Here is a 22,863-nt window from a genome sequence, read left to right as displayed (position 1 = left end):
TGAAAAAATCCAATAATATACACTTTATTAAATGCATATAGTATCAACAAATGATTTCTATTATTTTATAAAGACTTTATAAAGAATACAAAAAATGATAAAGTTTATAAGCTTGTAGCTCCTTAAACTCTTTGTGTTTGTAGGCCTCTAAAACTCTTTATGTTTGATTAGACCACCTCTCTCTCTTTTTCTCTCACTTTCACAAATTCAAAGTCTAGTCTCTCACTCTTTCTTAAGTTCCCCCATGCCCCTCCTCTTCCTCACTCTCTCTCTCTCTCTCTCTCACACACACACACACACACACACGCTCAATGTTTGTCTTTTTGGCTTGTTATGGTTAGGTTCTAGCATTGGGTTCTCTTTTGATGGGACAAAAATCAGGTCGACCAAAAATTATGTTATTAGTTAAAAGTGGTGCTACATACTATGAATTAAGCCAATCTTTCTATATTAAAAATTGTCCATAGATGTAAACTACGCCATAAATCGAAGCTAAGAAAAAAGAATATGCTTTGTTTGTTTGATTTTTTTTTGGAAGTAGTAGTGTTATAATTATGCTATTTTAATAAACCATCTATTTCCATACACATGAGGGAGCAACCTAATTAATAGGAGTTTAGACACGAGAGATTGCCCATTAATCAGAAAATTTATGGAAGGTCTAGTCTTTTCAGCGCCCCTAATCATGGTATGGGCGCCCTCTAGAGGGTATTTTTCCTCCAGGGGGGACCGATACCCTAGCTTTTTAGTAATAACTAGGCCAAGAAAAAAATAACTCCCAAGCTATATTATATATATTTCACCGTACTATAAAAAACTCTGACGGCTACGTTTTGAGCCAACAGATCCTTTCTATTCATCGTCTCGTGTCGACCAATACAGAAAGCTGAAGATCCGTCCTTTGTCACAGAAACCCTAAAACCTGCTTTCCGTCATAGAAGCCCTGCACAAACCCTAATCCAGAAGCTTTGAAATGAAACAGCTTTCATTCGTGTAGAGAGCTTCTTTTTTATTCCTGCCATGGAGCCTGAGAAGGAAGAAGCCCAACTTCTCCACTCGTCGAGCAGATCCAACAATGAAGCGGCTTCCAATGAAGGTGACAGCGCTAGTGGGCGCAAAGGCGACTACGTGGCCGACACCATTGTCGATTTGAAGAACCTCCAAATCGAGGTTCCCCTGGTATTCTACTATGCGAATAACTGGCTTTCTTCATGCAAAATAAAATTCTGAAAATTCAGAGTGATTTCGTCCAATCAAGAGACTCTGTAGTCTCCAGTTGGAAAAGTTGGTTGGTCATGCCTCCCTTGCTCTCTTATTTTGCATATGAAGAGAGGTTTGTTATCGCGCAGCTCTTAACACGAGCATGGTCACGGGAGCCATTGAATGTCATAATCATCATGAGCATCTTTATGTCTAACTGTGTTTTAAGTCATTACACTTGAAGAGTTTCTCATTCCAAAGCGATTGGAGGGGTCTGATGGTTATGGCTCACGCCAGCGTCCTTGGACGGTCTTTTATGCGTGCTGGTACTTTTGGAGGAGGTGCAGGCAGGTGGAAGGGAAGAAACACTGAAATCAAAAACAAGGATTCTCTCTTTGGTGGCAAACTCTTGGGCATTTGGAACACTTCTTTATACTCATCGCTTAGACATGTGCTGTTCTATTACTTCCTTATCACTGTCTATAACCTCATCTTTGCAAAGTTGTAAAGCATAAACACACTCCGTTTTCATGAGATCTCGAGTTTGGTGCCATTGGTTAATGTCAACTTAGACAACCAAGATGCCTTCAATGTAACACACCCTTCTTCATGCATAAGACTCATGAACCCTTGTTGCAAATGCATGTTGAAAGTCCCAAGTGTGAACCAATAGAATGGAAAATCCATAATTCCATAAAGGGAATGATCCGTTTGAGGACGCGGATTTGGCGACTGTTGGCCTGGGTTCCGAAGGAGAGGGTTAAACAAGACCCCCTCCTTTCAATCATTATCACCGTGTTGACGGGATTCAACGGAAGAGAAAAAGGGAAAGCCATATGAGCAAATAATAATCCATACTTCTGGTTGTCCTTGCTTTATACTTGTTGATATCAAGATTCAACAGATGTATTTCACATATGGGCACAAGAGCCAACCATATCTTCAAAGCATCTATAAATAGATATTCCAAATGTCAATTCTTCCAATTTTGGAACTCACGGACACAGGTATAGACCCCCCTCTACGTCCAACCTTGCCATAGCCATAGATTCAAAAATACTAGTACTTCCATAATTTGTTGAGTACTTTCTTGTGTATATTTTCCTGTTATTGAAACCTGCAAGTTCAACATGTCTTTGCACTTGTGTTTACATAGGAGAAGGATAAGTGCACATATTCACTCTCCTCTTCACAACTCTGACATGGTATCGCAACAGGTTACCTAGGGACAAAGCTTGGGTGAACTCTTAGTTTCGTCTTCTTAGTGGGTGAGTTTTCTCTTGAGTGCTTTTGAGTCTGTTCACCGGTGATTTTGCCAATGGTACATGTGATCAAGCTAGTCTCGAAAACATCCACAATTGAGAAAAGATGGACTCTCTTACTCCTTCTTTCATCATCGTGAATTGTGTGGATATTGTTATCACACACATTTGAGGTTCAAAAATGTTGCGGAAGCTTTGGAGATTCTCAAGAATCTCTATGAGACGAATACACTAGCTTGAGTGCTCAACCTAGAGTTCTAGCTGAAGTTGGTAGAGGGTGGTTTGGCTGCAAATCATTTAGTAAAGATGAAGGATATTCAAGATCAACTTGTAGCTATAGGTAAAACCATTGACTCCCGTCAATGGCTTTAAGGCATTTTAAATATGCTTTAAAGACATGTTTTGAAAGCATTGTCACTTCAATCTTTACTCAAAGGAGAACAACTCGAATCACTTCTTAAGAACTAAGCCCTTTGGTGCTTTAGCGTGAAGCAGAGATGAAGGTTGTAGCCAAGAAGAAAGGTCCAAAAGCTGACGAGTCCAACATCAAAGGCAAAGGGAAGGTAGATTCATCCAGTGGTTGTAACTTCTGCGGTTTCGCAAGAAACTTGACCATTAATGCAATTAAACACTGAAATATGTCACAGCCTTAAACACATGTGCACAGCTAACACCGCATAGAGGCTGGAATGGGCCGACCCTCCTCTTGGAGTATTTGATTACCCAAGGAGAAATATAATATGTACAAGCTTCTCCCCATGAGAGATGCCAGATTATCCATATACAAATGCCATAACACAGCGCAATACGAGGCAACCATACAATTCAGCCGGTACACAAGCTGTAAAAATGCTAAGCCAACAATATAATCCATATACCTCCGTGTGGGTATTGATTGATGATTCCGCCCCAAAACCCAGGGGTCTTCATGCAATAGAGCTGGTACTGTGGAGTGGTACAATAGGTACAATGGCTGGTACAATAGGTGCAGTGGGTGATACAACAAGTACATTGGTTGGTCCAGCAGGTACAAGGGCTGGTACAACAAGTACAGGGGCTGGAAATCATAATAAAATGATTAAATACCTTGTCTTTAGTATTTCTTCGCGATGGAAGCCTTCAAAACAGTCGCCAACAGCTGGTATACTTCATGGGCAACCTTCAAGAGAGAGAGAGAAAGAGAGTAGCCATCATTAGGGCAGCTTGTAACGGTGGTAGAGGCTAGTGTGCAGCAAGAGAGCCTCTCCAATTGAAGAGAGAGGACTCCAATTTATAGATTTGGACCTCCCATGAGCTAAAATGGCAAGAGAAGGCTATAATGACAAGTGGAGAGCCACACAAGAGCTGAAGTGACAAGTGTGAGGCCACTTGTTTCACTTTAATCCACTTTCTGACAAGTGTGAGGCCACTTGTCTCACTTTGATCCACTTTCTTGCCACATGTCCCAATCTAAGAGATGGGTGCTCCATAATCTTTCTCTCTCCCAACTAGTAGCCCATTTGTCATAGGTACTTTGGCAACTCTTGGTATCTGCTTAATTCCAGATGTAATGATGCGAACAGAATTTCCATCGGAGTCAAGCCAAAAATAGCAACTCTCCTGGTTTTGTATTCTAGGATAATTCCCCATCCCCAAAGCTTGTACTTTCCAAATATTTAGACATCCTGGAGTCCACCAGACTCCTTTCATACTAGGAAATGTCTAGGCTGGTGATAGTGGCTATTCCAAAATGAAAACAAAAAGAAAGACAAAGATTTCTTCCTCTGTGAAAAGAAGGGGCACTTTGAGAAAGATTGCTTCAACCAACCAAGAGTCCACGATGGAGGGTGGTAGTGTTGCCATCTCTAAGAAAGAAGACCTTTCATCAACATAGAAGAAGATGTCGATTAGTGACTCGTGAGCCATGTTATCTACTGCTTTTGTCACGTGCACCCATGCACTGAGGTACACGGTGACAAAATGAAGTAATCGTGAGTATAATTTGCAGGTCGACAGCCTCTACAGGCAACCGGCCAGCACCCCCAGGGCATATAAAAAGGCAAGAGAAAATTCAATCCCTAATTCACTCAAAAAATTAGAAGATAATCTTTATCAGTCAAGCATGTATGCTTAGGCTTGTGCTTGTGAATACTTTAGCCTACTTGTGCTCTCAGCCCAAGGCATAGAAGCTCAGTCTCTTCACGAGTTTGCACCACACCTTCCCTCAATCCTTGGGTCAGTGTATTACTCTCGAAGATAGCTTCACAGACACCTAAAGCTTATGCATTGTTCTGCCCAACGTTTGGTCGCTTTGTCCTTGCATTTGGTGTTCAGTAAGTCTGTTCGTCTACTCAGTCTTGTGGACTCAGTTCAACTTGTTACAGTTCTCCAGAAGAAGAAATAAGGCAAATACTCCTGCTTGTAGGGGGGTCCTCCAGTGGGTAATTCGGGACCCCATCTGGTGTCGACTCTTCTACATCTATTTTTAGTTTCATGTATGTTGTTTTAAAGGATTGCTAATCTCACTAAACTCAGGTTTAAAGAAAAGGTCCCGTTGTTTCACATGGTCCTAGCTCAGCGCATGCTACATTGGTTGTAAGCCCAGCGTGGCGTGCAGTGACAGACTCAACCACGTATCCAAGAGAGAAAAATATAAAGAGGGGGGAGAGAGAAAAGGGAATGGGGATCTTGCACAGTACACCACGTTGAGTGGGGAATAGGGCCCGCCCCCTTTCATGAATTTATTCAGGAACAATCCACGGGTACGCTGGCCAGGATCAATACAATCAATGAATACAAAACAAACAAATATGCCGATGTAGGATATCCAAGTCGATGTTGATGTCGACGTACAAGATCTCTGAAGTCGAGCACACCACGGGGATGACCCACAAGTATCTCTCACCAGGCGAGTACCAAATCCAAATATCCAAATCTAAATCCAATGAATCCAAATCCAAGTTGAAGTCCAAGTCCAGATCCAAGTCCAAGTTCCATAACCAAGTTCCATGTTCATGTCCAAGCTTCATGCCCAACCTATATGTCTAAGTTCCATGTTTATGTCCAAGCTTCATGTTCCATGTCCAAGCTCTATGCTCAAGTTCTCCATGTCCAAGCTATATGTCCAAGTCCAAGAAACACTCGCTCATCCTATGAGTAATCTCCACAACTCCTATAGTCTTGTCCATGAAGAAAACCATGGAAAAGCTCTTTCTCGCAAGAAAACTGATATAAAACTTGTTTTAATGGTTTTTGGGCAACAAAAAACATCCAAAAAGCAAATTTTAGGGTTTTGGGAGTAGTTTTAGGGTTTAGTGTTTTTGAAATTTCTGCCCGTACAGCTCCGTACATGCATCCGTATTGCCCATGCATATGCCCATACAAGTCTAGGGTTGATCGTACATCTGAAAAGCATGTTGTAGAAGGTGTTGATGGCGAAGAAGAAGCTCTTCATGATCATAATGATGTCTACACATACTCCACGATCTCCTTCAATCTTCAATGATCTTGTTCATGGTACTACAAGAGAAGTCCAATCCTTTTTTTACTTGTAAGAGACCCTGCTTTTTGCCAAAAAGCCTTCATGCTTTTGCTTTGCCTTTTTAAGCTTTGCTTTTCTCTTTTTACTTTTATTAATAAAATATTACTCAACTTTTGGTGCTTTGCTTTTCTGGCTTTAAGGCTTTGCTTTTTGGCCTTAGAGCTTCTTTTTGAGAAAGCTCCTTTTAGCTTTTTGGTCTGGCTCAGTCTCCTCTTTCCAATGGTGTCCTTGGCTCGCGGTCAATCCTGTTTGACTTTTTGCTTTTTCTTGCTTTTTGACCAAGAATGGTGCTTTTTCTTAATCAATCCTTATGGACCTTGTCCCCATGTCTTCTTCCACCTTTCTGGTGTCCGGTCATGGATTTCATTATGTGAAATAGAACTAGGAGGGCCAAATAGTGACATTCCCTCCCTCTTACATCGCAGTTGTCCTCAACTGCGGACCGCAAGTGTTCCAAGCATGTCCATGTCTTCCAAGTATATCCGTGTGTTCCAAGTACATGAAGTACTTCCATATGTTTGAAAGTACATCATGTACATCCATCAAGTACATCCATATGTTGCAAGGTACTAGCCCCATCTGGTGAGCTTGTGCATCTTGTCTTTCCCCATATCTGTGGTGTCATCTGCTCATCTGGCAACATCTCAATGCCTTTTCTTTGACGGATGTCCTTGTTCTTGATGGTACATCTTCATGGCCGTGTTAGATAAAATAAATGCATACTTACCTCCTGCAAAAACTAGACACAAGCTAGTCAACGAACAAGTATGCATCATTCGCGTCTATTGGGTATTCCAGGTACTGGCCAGGTAGTTTGGAGCCCAGTGGACTGTCACATGCCATAAATCCAAGCATTGTCCACACATCAAAAACAGCACACAAAATCAAAGAAATTCAAACATACATCAGTATGCAATGCTTTTTCTTAATCAATTCTTATGGACCTTGTCCCCATGTCTTCTTCCACCTTTCTGGTGTCCGGGCATGGATTTCATTGTGAAAGCCTAAGTAGGAAGGTGGTAAAGAATGAAGAGTGTTGGTGACCAGCTGTCTGTCTGGGATAACCTCATCAATGTTGAGCAATTGTTCCTGCAAATCTTTCACTTTGGTGAGATGATCTGCCATGGAATCACCCTCATCCATAGAAAGAAGATCCAATTGCCTCTTCAAGTAGGCAACTCTTGCCTCGTTGCGTACCTGATACATTGCTTCCAATGTGTCCCATGCAAGCTTCGATGTCTTGCAAGAACGAATGTGCAGAATAATAGTCCTTTTCACTGAAAGGGCTATCAATGACATGGCTTGTGCATCCCTAGAGTCCCATCTCTTCTACTTTTGTGTGGGAGCAAGTTCTACCTCAGGAGCTCTTTGAGCACCTCCCCTTTGAGGCGTGGCTGGCTGTATGGTAAGTGGGCGTGTGTCATCACCGCACACGATGCCCCAAAGCCCTTTGGCTACCAGCAAATTATGGATCATGAAACTCCAGTGGGAGTAGTTAGATCCATCCAACTTGTCGTCCTGGGTGAGCACACCAAATACATCTGTAGTATTTTGAGCCATGTCAACAAAATATACCTGCAAGCAAACCAAGCACCAATGTGCACTACCAGGCAACCAAATGTCTTGTGCAAATGTTTGCCTGCAAACTGAAGCAAGTGTAAACCTGCACCAAATTGTTCAATTACACATAATGTGTGTACATATGCGACAAATCACAGCTGTACTGCCCAATTACATGCTCCAATCTGAAAAGCCCCAATTTTTATGCACTGCAATTGCTTCAATGTGCAGTTAATTGCCCAATTTTGACAAAAGCCCCAAATTGCTGCAAGCAGGGGAGGCTTAATCTGCTGATTTTGAGGTTAATTTGAAAAACCCTCAAAATTTAAGCGAAGCAGCATGTTCAATTTGTCCAATTTGTCATCAAATTGAGAAATCCCCCAATTTACCACCTGCAATTTTCCAATTTTCCTGGCAAAGGGGAATTTTGGCAAACCCCCAAAAGTTGCTGAACCTGTAGTAGAATGTCTGCACAGTTTTTTTTTATAAAAATCTCTGAAATAAAAGTACCTTATATGACCAGGGGCTAGGACTCTGAAGCAGGCCACGTGGCGGGGGTCAGATGGCAAGTACGGGTACAGGTGAGCAGGCACCGAGGGCGGTGACAGGCTGTAGACCGGCGGCGAGGAATGGACCTACAGGTACACGCGTCGGGCTGGAGCAGTGCACTGGACTGGAACGTAGGCGTGGCCTAAGCTGTACGCGATCGACGAGGGAATGGAGCTGTAGGTACGCGTGTCTGGAACCACAGGCATGGATGGAACCGTGCAAACGGGGTGGCCGGAGCAGGGCACGACGGAAGGCGACGAAGGTGCACCTAGAGCGGCGCAGCCAAGGGGCGGGGCGGGGCGGAGGCACAGTCCGTCTCACAATAAAGTTGGCGGTGCGCGCAGGACTGAACTGCAAGAGCCGGCACAGCCAATGAGCAGAGCCCCCCGCGAGCACGGGCGGCGTCGGTGGCCACAAACGGAGCTGTGCAGTAGCACCGCCAAAAACAGGAGGCGCAGTGGCGAGCGGCGGTTCTCTCTCCACTAGCTCCGCCAGGACAAGGGGTTGATGAACGGATTTGATGCCGGACGGACTGGGCCTGGGCACCGCAACTTGTTCGACGGACGGAAGGCCAGGTCGACGGAAATACACAGTTGACTAAATTTCGTAGTAGGTGGACTAGCTTTGCTGGCAGATATGAGGGACATAATTCCACAGGGCAGTCCCCAGCTCAGCTCTGATACCACTTGTTGGTGTTGGACTCACACACTCACACACACACAAACTTGCACATTAGGGTTAGGTGCAGGATGGAGCAGCTCACACAGAAATGAGAGAGAGAGAGAGAGAGATAGAGAGAGAGAGAGAGAGAGAGAGAGCCAAAAGTGTGGTAGCCACAAAACGCAAGTCAACCCTTGCATGTGTGTCACATCCATATAATATAGAAGTACAAAATATTATATGTAGAGTGTCCTTTCACATTTGATATCCAAGGGGAAAAACCACATGGGAAAAAGTGCCCTTGGTTAAGCCTTGTTCACACATAGCACTACCATAAGTGAGCATATGCCTACACCTGGCCTGATGTCAATTTGATGATCTTCCGATCTCTCTGGCTTCTTTGCCTTCCTTTTCAAATTCCCTTACCTGTCGTGAAGAAACTGCATCCGAAAGTGTAGACCTAGGAGTAGCTTCCTTATCTCCTCCATAAGAAATAGAACAGGTAGCTCTAGATCCTTCTGCAATGGTAACTCCTTTCGAAGATAGGCTTTAGCTACTTCAATTCCTTCGGCTTCGGTGGCTCGATCCTTGATGAAATCTTCAAACATTTGAGCCCTTCTTGGTACTTTTCCTTCCTGGCTCTGCAAGAAATAAATTCTTTGTCTCTGAGAGGTCGCCTGAACTGTTGAAAGTCATGGTACTCTTCTGATGTCATGGCCGCGGTTCCCATCAAGAATTTCTATAACAACCTCATGGTTGTTGCCTTCATGAGGCCCATGGCCTCCCTCTGCTCTCGACATGCCTCTGTCACCCCAAGAAAGTTTCTTCAAGAGAAATCCTGCTCTGATACCACTGTAAGCCCAGCGGGGCGTGCAGTGATAGACTCAACCACGTGTCCAAGAGATAAAAATATAAAGGGAGAGAGGGAAGAAAGAAAGAAAGATATATTAGAGGCCAAAGTCGGCCTATGAGACAAAAAATAATACAACTGTGTTCTTCCGGTCATCGGAAGAAAAGAAAGAAAAGAAAAAGTGTGCATGTGTTTGGATACAACTGTGAATCATCATGGATTGGTGGAGCCCATATACAAACAATATAAGGGGGGGTGGGGATTTGGATGGAGTGCTAAGGCAAGATGCATCTCTATATGCTGAAGGGGTAGTACAAGCATGCTATGCAGATCTATGTCTAACTCCATCCAGTGCCATAAGAGGGGATATCATACATCGCCGATGCTGAGGCTGTGAATGGCGTGAACATGTACCCTGAGTCTGAATGAAAGCGAGCTAGCCTCTCCTGTGTCTCCATCTGGTGTCTCATTTGGATAGCTGCTATCTCTCGGTGACGGAGTCGGGGTGCTCTATGTCCAGTCTGTCTAGGTCTCCTCCTGGCTCTCAATTCCTCTGCTCTCTGAGAGAAAAGGGAATGGGGATCTTGCATAGCACACCACGTTGAGCGGGGAACAGGCCCCGCCCCCTTTCAGGAATTTATTCAGGAACAATCCACGGGCACGCCGGCCAGGATCAATACAATCAATGAATACAAAACAAACAAATATGCCGATGTAGGATATCCAAGTCGATGTCGATGTCGACGTACAAGATCTTTGATGTCGAGCACACCACGGGGATGATCCACAAGTATCTTTCACCAGGCTAGTACCAAATCCAAATATCCAAATCTAAATCCAATGAATCCAAATCCAAATCCAAGTCGAAGTCGAAGTCGAAGTCCAAGTCCAAGTCCAAGTCCAGATTCAAGTCCAAGTCCAAATCCAAGTCCAAGTTCCATAACCAAGTTCCATGTTCATGTCCAAGCTTCATGCCCAACCTATATGTCCAAGTTCCATGTTTATGTCCAAGCTTCATGTTCCATGTCCAAGCTCTATGCCCAAGTTCTCCATGTCCAAGCTTTATGTCCAAGTCCAAGAAACACTTGCTCATCCTATGAGTAATCTCCACAACTCCTATAGTCTTGTCCATGAAGAAAACCATGGAAAAGCTCTTTCTCGCAAGAAAACTGATATAAAACCTGTTTTAATGGTTTTTGGGCGATAAAAAACATCCAAACAGCAATTCTTAGGGTTTTTGGAGTAGTTTTAGGGTTTAGGGTTTCTGAAATTTCTGTCCGTACAGCTTCTTACATGCGTCCATATTGCCCATGCATATGCCCATACAAGTCTAGGGTTGACTGTACATGTGAAAAGCATGTTGTAGAAGGTGTTGATGGCGAAGAAGAAGCTCTTCATGATCATAATGATGTCCACACATACTCCACGATCTCCTTTAATCTTCAATGAACTTGTTCATGGTACTACAAGAGAAGTCCAATCCTTTTTATACTTGTAAGAGACCCCGCTTTTTGCCAAAAAGCCTTCATGCTTTTGCTTTGTCTTTTTAAGCTTTTGCTTTTCTCTTTTTCCTTTAATTAATAAAATATTACTCAACTTTTGGTGCTTTGCTTTTCTGGCTGTAAGGCCTTGCTTTTTGGCCTTAGAGCTTCTTTTTGAGAAAGCTCCTTTTAGCTTTTTGGTCCAGCTTAGTCTCCTCTTTCCAATGGTGTCCTTGGCTCGCGGTCAATCCTGTTTTTTTGCTTTTGCTTGCTTTTTGACCAAGAATGGTGCTTTTTCTTAATCAATCCTTATGGACCCTGTCCCCATGTCTTCTTCCACCTGTTTGGTGTCCAGGCATGGATTTCATTATATGAAATAGAACTAGGAGGGTCAAATAGTTACATTGGTATCAGAGCTTGGGACGTAACCTAGGGTGAGGGCATCCATTGGATGGTAAAGTTGAGATCGGGAAAAACCACTGGCCCATCCACAATGGCATCAAGCTCCGAAGACATCACAAAAGAAAAACAACTAGTTGAAGAATTGCTTTTGCAAAAAGAAGACGAAGACAACCAAAAGCTAGAGCACCATATACGGCAACTCTAGATTCAACTCGAAAGAGTGCAGATGAAAAAAAATTTCGCAGAATTATAGGCAACCCTGGCCTAGCAGGAGACACCTAAAGAATAAAGTTCCCTCAATGGAACTATGGTGTCGTTGGATGACTAAAAAGGAAGAGCGAGACCGTGAAGCAAGACTCGCCGAACAGGTGGCGGAGAAAGCCAAACGCAAGGCCAAAAAGGAGCGATTGCGGGCAGAGCTCGAAGTGAAGGCATACCACGAGCAATAGGCACGAGAAGACTTGAGGGACGAGTTCCAACAGACGCTTCGGACTCTGGTAACTTCTTTCCACCTTGCTCAATCCTCCACAACCCCAGCCATAGCCTCGGCAATAGTTATCCATGTCTCACCGAACTTCACCAAGTACGACGGCAATGTTAGAAGTCATCTCCTGTCTTTTTGTAGACACCAGGGCCTTTGTTGTGGGTGTGCCCGCCCTTGTAGGTGTTTTCTCATTTTTCCTCATTCCCTGTATTTTTCCCCACATTTTTCTCTATTTTTCTGTGGCTTGGGTGGCAGCCTTGAGCTGGCAGGAGGCTCTAGCTTCTGGCTGACTGTACCTGCATGTACCCGGCCTTAGTTGTGTGCTGGCCGACTGTACCTACATGTACCCGACCACAGATGTGTGCTGGCCGACTCAGGACAGCTGGCCGACTGGGACATGTGGCTGGTCGTGGAGATGCGGAGCCTGTCGGCTGCCCTACATCAGGCCGACTACTGTAGGGGGGCCATATAAAATGGCCCCGAGTCCCTTGCCACATGTTGTATCATTCTGGGATTCTTCTTGTGTATATAGAGTAGAGTTACACGCCTCTAACTCTCTTTCTCTTGTGCTGTTATTTTTTGCATTGCGTTTTGCTCGTGTTCCCAGATCTGGTCATCATCTCCGTTGCGTATTTTGACATGGTATCAGAGCCTAGGCTCTAGATAGTTCTTGGGATTTGTGTGAGCAAGAGGGGGGCTCTTGTGTTGCTGATTGGTGGACTGTTCGGGAAGAGGAGAAACAAGAGGACGGCGGGCTGATTAGCTTGCAGGTGTAAGTTCTTCTTTGTTCCCACCCACCCACCCTTTTTCAGAGATTAGGCCACCATCAAATAATGATTAAACTTGAGGACGTGGTATGTGAAGATCCAGACACTCCCCACGTTCCCGGTGGACCGTCAGTTGGACGGGAACAACTACGGCATATGGAAGGTTATGATGGAATCTGTTCTGGTGTCACCATTTGGCCACCCAAATGGTTCACTCTTGCTTTCACACTATGTACATATTGGATTGGTGTCCATGGCTTATGGAATATGCCTATGCAGGTGATTGACACGTGTCATGCTGTATAGTTGGATATGATATTCCGCTGGGACTTGATGTTATCATGCCCGGAATATCTGGAGGACTTGGCTTTCCGCTGGGACTTGTGCCTTTGTGTACATGCCCGGAAACGCCTGGAGGATTGGCTTTCCACTGGGTCTGGTATTGCGTATACTTGCCTGGAAACGCCTGGTCTTATATGGTTTCATGAACGGAAATTGCTCATGCCAATGCTGCATTGCATAGCATCTTTATGTGCTTGCCTGCAAATGAAATTGCATGCTGTTTTCATGCCTGCATGACTTATGTGTAGTTCCGGGTAAGGGGACGCCCGCCCGTGAACCGTGCGTGTGAAACTGTCTGCTGACATGGTTGTGTGGCATGTGAACAGGTGGTAAGTATTACCCAATCTAGGCTCAAATAGCCCTTAGGACTTAGCCAATATTTATAAGTGAGTGCGTTCCCACTTCATTAAAGTTTGGGCGCCCAAAAGTCACTTATAAATTATGACCGCTTCCAAGTTCACACTCACTGAAGTCCCGAGGCGGACAAGACTCAATGTCCAGGACCTGATCCTCCCTTTTTACTCCTAAATGGGCATCTCCCCATGTCCCTTCACCTGATTGGACCCCAATTCACTTACTTATTAAGAGAAATTCGTGTTTTCTCTTCATGAGGATTTTTGGAGGCTGAAAACTCTGTTTTTCCACCATTTCTCTCCATTTCCAAGCTCTCCATAGCCATACCGAACTTGCTAGGGTGTTTTCCAAGCTTCCAAGAGTGTTTCCAAGTGCTAATCACTCTCCTACTCACTCCCAATGACTGAAATTCAGCAAAACAGCTCTCATTTTTGCTGTAATTTCTGGTCTTTTTGCTGAAAACCCTAATTTCAGCCTTCCTTTCTCAAGTTGAACCATAGGGGAAGCTTTCCCAAGGTTCCCTTCATCCTCTTGAAGACTTTTGTCGCGAAGGATTGCGGCAAATCGAAGATATCAACACTTCTAAAGCTTCCAACGCGAAGGCTTCCGCTTGCAACAACTTCTATGAAGACTGGTAAGCTAATTGGACAATGTGTTGTCATTACTTACTCAGTAGAAGGGCAGGACTCCTTGTTTAGCCGCCCTGTGTAGTATTTCTCTTGTCCTATGTACTCTTGAAGATGTTGCTACCTTGCTTGGTAGAACATAGAGCCAATGGTAGAGAATATGGGCACTGAAGTCGGGCCGGGCATCAAGGCAGCTCCTTGGTGATCTACATCGACATACCATTGTTTTCTAAATGCTGAATTTCATATGCATTGGCATGGAGGATTTGGCAATGAATGCCCGTGAAGCTATGTATTGAATTTCTCCAATAGTAATACAATTTACTCAAGGGAGGGGTCGGCCGTTCCGGCTCATTGTGTGCCTCTTGTCAATTCAGCAATTTACTTCTTGTATTTGAGCAAGTGTCCTTCAAATCTTAGTGTATTTAAGTGTATTGATTAGCATTGTGTTCAACCAAGTTACATTGGTATCAGAGCATACGGTTCTCTTTCACTTCTATCGTGAGAGACGATCACCGTGAACACTAGCTATCTCTACACTTAGAACATTATGGACAGCCATACAATGAATGTTGGAGATGCTAATACAAGTGGTAGGGACAATGAAATGCATGCCTCCAATGCTTTACAGGATGAGCAAACTCATGTGGTGCACAATAGGGAACATGAATATGTGGGACAGCCGTCTCGTGGCAAAGAGAAGATGCAAGAAGAAGAGTCCATAGTCTTGAGAGCTGAACTTACTCGTATGCAGGCTCTTCTCCATGCACAACAAGAAGAATTAAATCTCTATCGCCGCGAGGATCCATTGGTACATGATCGTTTGAAGGCCAAGAAAGCTGAATCTTATATGGATCATGCAATGGCAATGATTGCTCAAGAGTTGCACATGCAACCGAGGGATGCAACACGTGCATACTTGGCTCGTACCGAGGATGCCTATGCAGAAAAGGCAACCATCCCACATGTCTTGGAATCCCCACAAGTGCCCGAACAAGAAGTTATGTCTAAGAGGATGAACCTCCATGCGATGGGAGAGGAACAATCAGTGACTTCACGCCATGCAGGAATATCTCATGTAGCCCGTGAAGGATACAATGTTTATGGCAGTGGTCAAAATGTATGTCAAATGCCATTGCCGGCTGAAAATGTACATGCACAACACATGCAACATGGGCTGCAATTTTCTGTTGGTGCAGGTATTCCGCGTATCTCTCATGCCACTCATGCCTTCGAGTGTGCTCGTGAGGGAGAAGCTATGGCTGAAAATGTATCAATGCATGTTGAGGGGCCAGCCATGCCTCATGCTTACAGGGCACATGTATCTATGCCTTATGCATCACCTTTTGGTCCAAAAATGATGCCAGTCATCACAGGAGTTGTCCCAATGGACAAACATGGGGGAAAACATGTTGAGATGCACACACATGCATCAAAGTCTCGTGACTTCAAAGCCGGAGACAAATCTGTGAAGTTTGACACATATCATGGAGAGTATGATGCATCAAAGGCACTTGCTTTTATTGCCCAGTTTGATATTGCTTTCAGTGATGAGGATTTCACTCAGAAATCCATGATCCGGCATGTAAGCATGTTCATGAAAGGCACTGCTGCCCATTGGTGGCTCACGGAGAAGCTCTCACCGAATCCTGTTAGATCATGGGAAGAGTTCAAGGAGAGGTTCTATGCTCAATTCTTGCCTCCCAATGCATTGAATGAGATAACAATGAAGTGGGATTGGGTAAAGCAAAATGAGGGGGAATCGGTAAATGCATATGTACAAAAGTTTTGGAAAGTGCTCTTGGAGGTGTCTCCATTTATGCATGTCACCGAGGCGGAAAGGAAGAGAAGGTTTCAATCGGGATTGCAACCCGTGTACAAAGCGGGATTACAAATGTATCCTTGTCATACCTTACACCAATTAATCGCAGCCGCCACCGCCACCGAGCAATTGGAACTCAAATTGAGTCGATCCAATAAGGCTAAACCCTCATTTCAAGGCAAAGAGAGGGCTGTCCAAAACCTGCAAAATGATGGACAGCCACCTAAAAGGGACCAAAACCAAGCCAAATCAGGTCCAAAAGCTGAAAATAAGTTTGCTAACAAGCGCCCTTATAAGTCGGCAAACTTTGGTCTTAGTGCTGAGAAGAAGGAGCAATATATGCGTGAAGGCAAATGCTTTACTTGTGGCAGCACTGAGTACATGGCAAGAGCATGCCCAAATAAGAAGAACAAAGCTGAAAATGCTAATGTACCGAAGCCTAATGTGCATATGGTTCCGGATGTGCAGGGCAACACTTCACATGATAGCAAAGATAGGGTTGTATGTAAAGCTTGGGGACAGCTCAAAGATCAACCTGCTTTGTTCATGTTTGATGATTGTGCATCGGAGAATTTCATATCCACTCAGATGGCAGCTGCTTTGGGTATTGAAGTGGAGGACATGGGTCCTCAAATTGAAGCAGGGGCTGCCTTTGTTGGTAGAGAAGTGCAGGTCATGCCTATTTTTGGCAAGTTGCGCATACACATTCAAGGCTATGTGGATCATGAGGATTTTCTTGTGGCGCCTTTGAATGGCTGTGATGTATTGCTTGGAAAGCCTTGGCATACACGTATTGATCCGTGCAAGGCTTACAAGACTAACAGGATCACCTTCATGCATAAAGGCCGAGAACATGTAATTGATGCTGGTGAAGAGGGTGATACCATTCCCCTTGTATCTCATGTACAAATTAAGAAAGTAATGAAAAAGAGTGTTTTTGCGTACTTGATTTTTGTACGAGATCCTATTGAGAAAACTAATGTACATGTAAACACTCTTTGTAATGATAGGCTGAAATTTTTGCAAGAGCACAATGATTGTTTTGCTGATGAGTTACCAAATGAGTTACCACCTGTACGACCGGAAGATCATCGCATTGATCTTGTGCCGGGTAGCTCACCACCTAATAGGCCAGCCTATCGTGTAAGTGCATCCCAAAAAGAGGAGATCATGAAGCAAGTGAATGAGCTTCTTGAGAAGGGTTTGGTTCAGCCAAGCTCTTCTCCATATTGTTCACCCGTCCTCTTGGTTCAAAAGAAGGATGGATCCTTTCGTATGTGTGTGGATTATAGAGCTTTGAATAAGCTTACCATCAAGAATCGGTTTCCGATTCCACGCATAGACGACATCCTTGACAAGTTGGATGGATCGGCATGCTTTAGCCGAATTGATCTCAAGAGTGGATATCATCAAGTGCGTGTAGTGCCTCAGGATGTACACAAAACTGCTTTCAGGACAGCATTTGGGCTTTATGAGTATCTTGTTATGCCTTTGGTCTTACAAATGCCCCGGCTACATTCAATAGAATGATGGATCGCATATTCCGTGGATACAGGAAATTTACAGGTGTCTTCTTTGATGACATCCTAGTCTTCTCGAAGACCGAACAAGAGCATAAAGCTCATTTGGCTATTGTTTTTGAAGAGCTCCATAAGCATAAACTCTTCATAAATGCAAAGAAGAGTGAGTTCTTCTTGTCAGAGATACATTATCTTGGGCATATTGTGTCCAAAGATGGAGTGCGAATGGATCCTGCAAAGATTGATGCAATTCGGAATTGGCCCGAATTGAGTTCGGTGCATGAGATCCGCAGTTTTCTTGGATTATGCTCTTACTACCGCAGGTTCATTCGGCACTTTGCATGGATTGCTTCTCCTTTGCATGATTTGACAAAGAAGAAGGCCGTGTTCAAATGGACTAATGTAGAGAGAGATGCATTCCTCAAATTGAAAGATGCAACTACTCATGGTCCAGTGTTGATCGTTCCGGATTTGCAAAAGCCTTTTTGTGTGGAATGTGATGCATCTGGAAATTGCATAGGGGCTGTCCTTAATCAAGAGGGACATGCCGTGGCTTATGAGAGTCGTAGATTGCATGATGCAGAGCTATCTCTTGGCATTTATGAGAAAGAGCTCTTGGCTGTAATTCATGCACTTACTATATGGAAACATTACCTTCTTGGGGCTGATTTCACTGTGAAGACAGATCACGCTCCTCCATATGCTGGTCATAGAGGCATAATGCCTACTACGCACATGATTGAGCGGTATTTCTTTTGGCCAGGTATGCGGAAGGACATAGAGGCACATGTACGTGCATGTATCACCTGTCAAAAGGTCAAATTTGACAGGCAAAAGGCACCAGGTTTGCTTCAGCCATTGCCTATTCCCACGCAGCCATGGGAAAGTATTACAATGGATTTCATTATGGACTTGCCACGTACCCAACAGGGTAATGATGCAATTTGGACAATTGTGGACAGGTTTAGCAAGCAAGCTCATTTCTTGCCGGTCAAAAAGACCATCAAAGCTGAGCATATGGTTAAAATATATCTTGCACAAGTGTTCAAACATCATGGAATGCCGAAGTCCATTGTGGGGGATAGAGATCCCAGGACTACAAGTCTCTTTTGGCGGGCCTTATTTGATAATATGGGCACCAAATTGGACTTCTCATCAGCTTATCACCCTCAAACGGATGGGCAAAGTGAGGCTGCAAATTCAGCCGTGTTGGATCTCTTGAAATGTTATGTGGCGGATCAGAAGTCTTCTTGGGAGAAGTACTTACCGCTTGTGGAATTTGCATACAACAACACGGTGCATGCATCTACGGGAAAGGCCCCGTTTGAGATTGTTTATGGTAAGGTGGTTTTGCCACCCATCCTTCGCACAAAGGATGAGATATTTGCAGCTGATGAGTATGTAAGAGACTTGGATATTGCTTTTGCTCAAGTGCGGACAGCCATTGCAAGGTCACAAGACAAGCATAAAAAGGCTGCCGACAAGCATAGAAGGCAATTGGATGTTAAAGAGAATGATTGGGTATTGCTGAAATTTGAGAAAGCAAGACTTGCAAAGAGGCCTGGCAAAGAGGGTGCATATCCTAAGCTTGCAACCAGGTACTATGGGCCTTTTCGAGTGATCGAGAAGATCAATGAAGTGGCTTTCAGATTGGCATTACCTAGTCATTGGCACATACACAATGCTTTTCATGTGAGTCTCCTTCGCAAGTATGTAGGGCCGGAGCCCAGTGAAATGGTCATTGAGGATCCACCACAAGTGGATGAGCTTGAGGAGATCTTGCAGCCAGAGCAGATTGTGTATCACAAGGAACGCAAGCTTGCTGCAGGCAAAGTTGTGAGGCGTTACCTTGTGAAGTTTAAGAACTATCTTCCCATTGATGCTAAATGGGTAGATGAAGAGTTCTTCAAAGATTGCCCGCATGTGCTTCAGACATATTTGGATGCATTTCAGTTGCGGACAACTGTTTAGAAGCGGGGGGGAATGTCACCATTTGGCCACCCAAATGGTTCACTCTTGCTTTCACACTATGTACATATTGGATTGGTGTCCATGGCTTATGGAATATGCCTATGTGATTGACACGTGTCATGCTGTATAGTTGGATATGATATTCCGCTGGGACTTGATGTTATCATGCCCGGAATATCTGGAGGACTTGGCTTTCCGCTGGGACTTGTGCCTTTGTGTACATGCCCGGAAACGCCTGGAGGATTGGCTTTCCACTGGGTCTGGTATTGCGTATACTTGCCTGGAAACGCCTGGTCTTATATGGTTTCATGAACGGAAATTGCTCATGCCAATGCTGCATTGCATAGCATCTTTATGTGCTTGCCTGCAAATGAAATTGCATGCTGTTTTCATGCCTGCATGACCTATGTGTAGTTCCGGGTAAGGGGACGCCCGCCCGTGAACCGTGCGTGTGAAACTGTCTGCTGACATGGTTGTGTGGCATGTGAACAGGTGGTAAGTATTACCCAATCTAGGCTCAAATAGCCCTTAGGACTTAGCCAATATTTATAAGTGAGTGCGTTCCCACTTCATTAAAGTTTGGGCGCCCAAAAGTCACTTATAAATTATGACCGCTTCCAAGTTCACACTCACTGAAGTCCCGAGGCGGACAAGACTCAATGTCCAGGACCTGATCCTCCCTTTTTACTCATAAATGGGCATCTCCCCATGTCCCTTCACCTGATTGGACCCCAATTCACTTACTTATTAAGAGAAATTCGTGTTTTCTCTTCATGAGGATTTTTGGAGGCTGAAAACTCTGTTTTTCCACCATTTCTCTCCATTTCCAAGCTCTCCATAGCCATACCCAACTTGCTAGGGTGTTTTCCAAGCTTCCAAGAGTGTTTCCAAGTGCTAATCACTCTCCTACTCACTCCCAATGACTGAAATTCAGCAAAACAGCTCTCATTTTTGCTGTAATTTCTGGTCTTTTTGCTGAAAACCCTAATTTCAGCCTTCCTTTCTCAAGTTGAACCATAGGGGAAGCTTTCCCAAGGTTCCCTTCATCCTCTTGAAGACTTTTGTCGCGAAGGATTGCGGCAAATCGAAGATATCAACACTTCTAAAGCTTCCAACGCGAAGGCTTCCGCTTGCAACAACTTCTATGAAGACTGGTAAGCTAATTGGACAATGTGTTGTCATTACTTACTCAGTAGAAGGGCAGGACTCCTTGTTTAGCCGCCCTGTGTAGTATTTCTCTTGTCCTATGTGCTCTTGAAGATGTTGCTACCTTGCTTGGTAGAACATAGAGCCAATGGTAGAGAATATGGGCACTGAAGTCGGGCCGGGCATCAAGGCAGCTCCTTGGTGATCTACATCGACATACCATTGTTTTCTAAATGCTGAATTTCATATGCATTGGCATGGAGGATTTGGCAATGAATGCCCGTGAAGCTATGTATTGAATTTCTCCAATAGTAATACAATTTACTCAAGGGAGGGGTCGGCCGTTCCGGCTCATTGTGTGCCTCTTGTCAATTCAGCAATTTACTTCTTGTATTTGAGCAAGTGTCCTTCAAATCTTATTGTATTTAAGTGTATTGATTAGCATTGTGTTCAACCAAGTTACATCTGGAGTCTTACGACCTCGTTGATTTCGTCGTTGTTGGGGTTCCACGGTCGGCAGTAGAGGAAGGGGAGTTACCGTCGATCCAAAAGGACCGGGGTCCGGGAGGCACAGGCACAGTTGTGGGATCGTGTCAACGCCAGGGTCCGTTCGTTTATCTTCCTCAACTCCACACCGCAGGTAATCAATCATGTAAAGCATATGACGCTGGCCACAGGTATATGGCAGCATTTGGCTTCTCTTTACAACAGGGTATCGTCCATGAAGAGGATTTCCTTGGAAGTACAGATGCGCGTTATGAGTCCTGCAAAGTCGTTGACGATGCGGGAGCATATTAACAAGCTGCAGACTCTTCAGCAGGAAGTTCTTTAGGCTGGGAAGGAGATATCGTCAGAGGACATGGCCATAACGTTGCTGTCGCATTTGCCCTCTCAGTACTCAGCATTTTACTCGTCTTTGATTACCAATGACAGGCTCAGTACCATCACGTGGGAGGAGCTTGTGCCCATGGTCTTGGACCAGGAGGAACGATTCACGAACCCTCCTCAGGGTGGAGGTTCGGAGGCCTTAACTGGCCAACGGTCGAAAGACCGTAACATGGGCAAAGGAAAGGCTTCATCGGAGAACTCTTCTGAGAAGAAGTCCGTGTTACTGACCGCGAGAAACTAAAGTTAGAGAGGACCTGTAATGATTGTGGCGAGAAAGGCCACTATTGGAGGCAGTGTCCCAACCGAAAGACCGAGAAGGGTGAAGATTCCTCAGCAGCAATCATGAAGACTCCGGCTTTTGTGCACCTGGAGGTGATGGACACCGATGCTTCATTGGAGGTTGGAGGATTCTCTGCAACGGATACCCGGGAGTGGATTCTAGACAGTGGTGCTTCTAGGCACATGACTCCTTCCCGATCAGATTTACAGGATCTCTGCAGGTATTCTGGTCACATTCTTACTGGGGATACATCCACTGTCCCAGTTCACAGTGAGGGCAGGTTGGAGATAGTTCTCGATGGCAGAGGGGGGAAGTATTCCTCCCAGGTATTGTATGTTCCGTCACTTGGTTTTCATCTGTTGTCAGTGCATCAGGTTTGCAAGACTGGCGTACGGGTGGAGTTTGATGAGCATTTTGTTGCTCTCCGGGACAAGGCAACAGGCCATGTAGTTTAGGAAGGCGGAGTGGAGAATGGAGTTAACAAGCTTTTAGCACTCTCTCTCCCAGGTTCTCAGGTCTGTGATGAGTGGCAGTCTAATAATGGCCACTTAAGTGTGGATACGCTGCAGGTGCAGGCTTTTCTGGACCAGATGGTGGATAGCTTGCCAGTAGATGGCAGCAGTTGGCAGGAACTTTCCCCAGTACTGATGTTGGTAGTTCTTATGTTCGTCAGTCAGAGGAAACTGAAGAGGTAACTTATGCTCTGATGTCTCGTAGTATTCGGGACAAAGAAACTCCTGTAGATGAGGATGTTCTTTCCACGGGGACCTTTCGGAAAGCCAGGCAGGTGGCAGTTGATTACTTGCAGAAGGAGGTGCATTCTCGAGGCTTTGTGGTTCCGGATTTAGAGGGGGTGGTTGACAGGTTTCAGAAGGCCTTGCGTGGTCTTCAACAGGTTTCCAGGACTTGGCTTTGCACCGTTAAGAGGTGTTGATCCTTGTGAGCAGTGTGATGCCTCTTTGATCAGAAGCAGAATGGTTCATTGATCTGGTTGATGGACACCAGATTGGACGGGAGCTTCCTGATGAGGCAGTTGAGCTCATGGTTGCAGATGACTCTTTGGGAGGCAGGATTGCGTATCATGTGGTTTTTGCGGCATGCGAAGGATCATGGACTCTTTTACACAGGAGGGGGATTGATTGATGGAGTCCGACTACGGTTGGAGTGACTCAGTTTGGA

At 44.6% G+C, this 22,863-nt stretch overlaps 1 protein-coding gene across 1 annotated transcript in view; it reads left to right on the top strand.

Moving 5' to 3' along the window:
* Positions 1-838: 838 nt before the first annotated feature.
* LOC147641430 (metal transporter Nramp6-like) overlaps positions 839-22,863 on the top strand; it is a 96,442-nt gene continuing 74,417 nt past the window's right edge. The window contains exon 1 of the mRNA XM_086821361.1: positions 839-1,179. Within this exon, the coding sequence (XP_086677487.1) occupies positions 1,021-1,179 (159 nt within the window). The 5' untranslated portion in view covers positions 839-1,020. The remainder of the gene's footprint in view (positions 1,180-22,863) is intronic.

This window comes from Cibotium barometz, chromosome 2, assembly GCF_041138505.1.
Source record: "Cibotium barometz isolate CiBa-2024 chromosome 2, ASM4113850v1, whole genome shotgun sequence".
NCBI classification, from domain to species: domain Eukaryota; kingdom Viridiplantae; phylum Streptophyta; class Polypodiopsida; order Cyatheales; family Cibotiaceae; genus Cibotium; species Cibotium barometz.
Note: the sequence above shows the minus strand (reverse complement) of the source record. Positions and strands in the feature narration are given on the sequence as shown.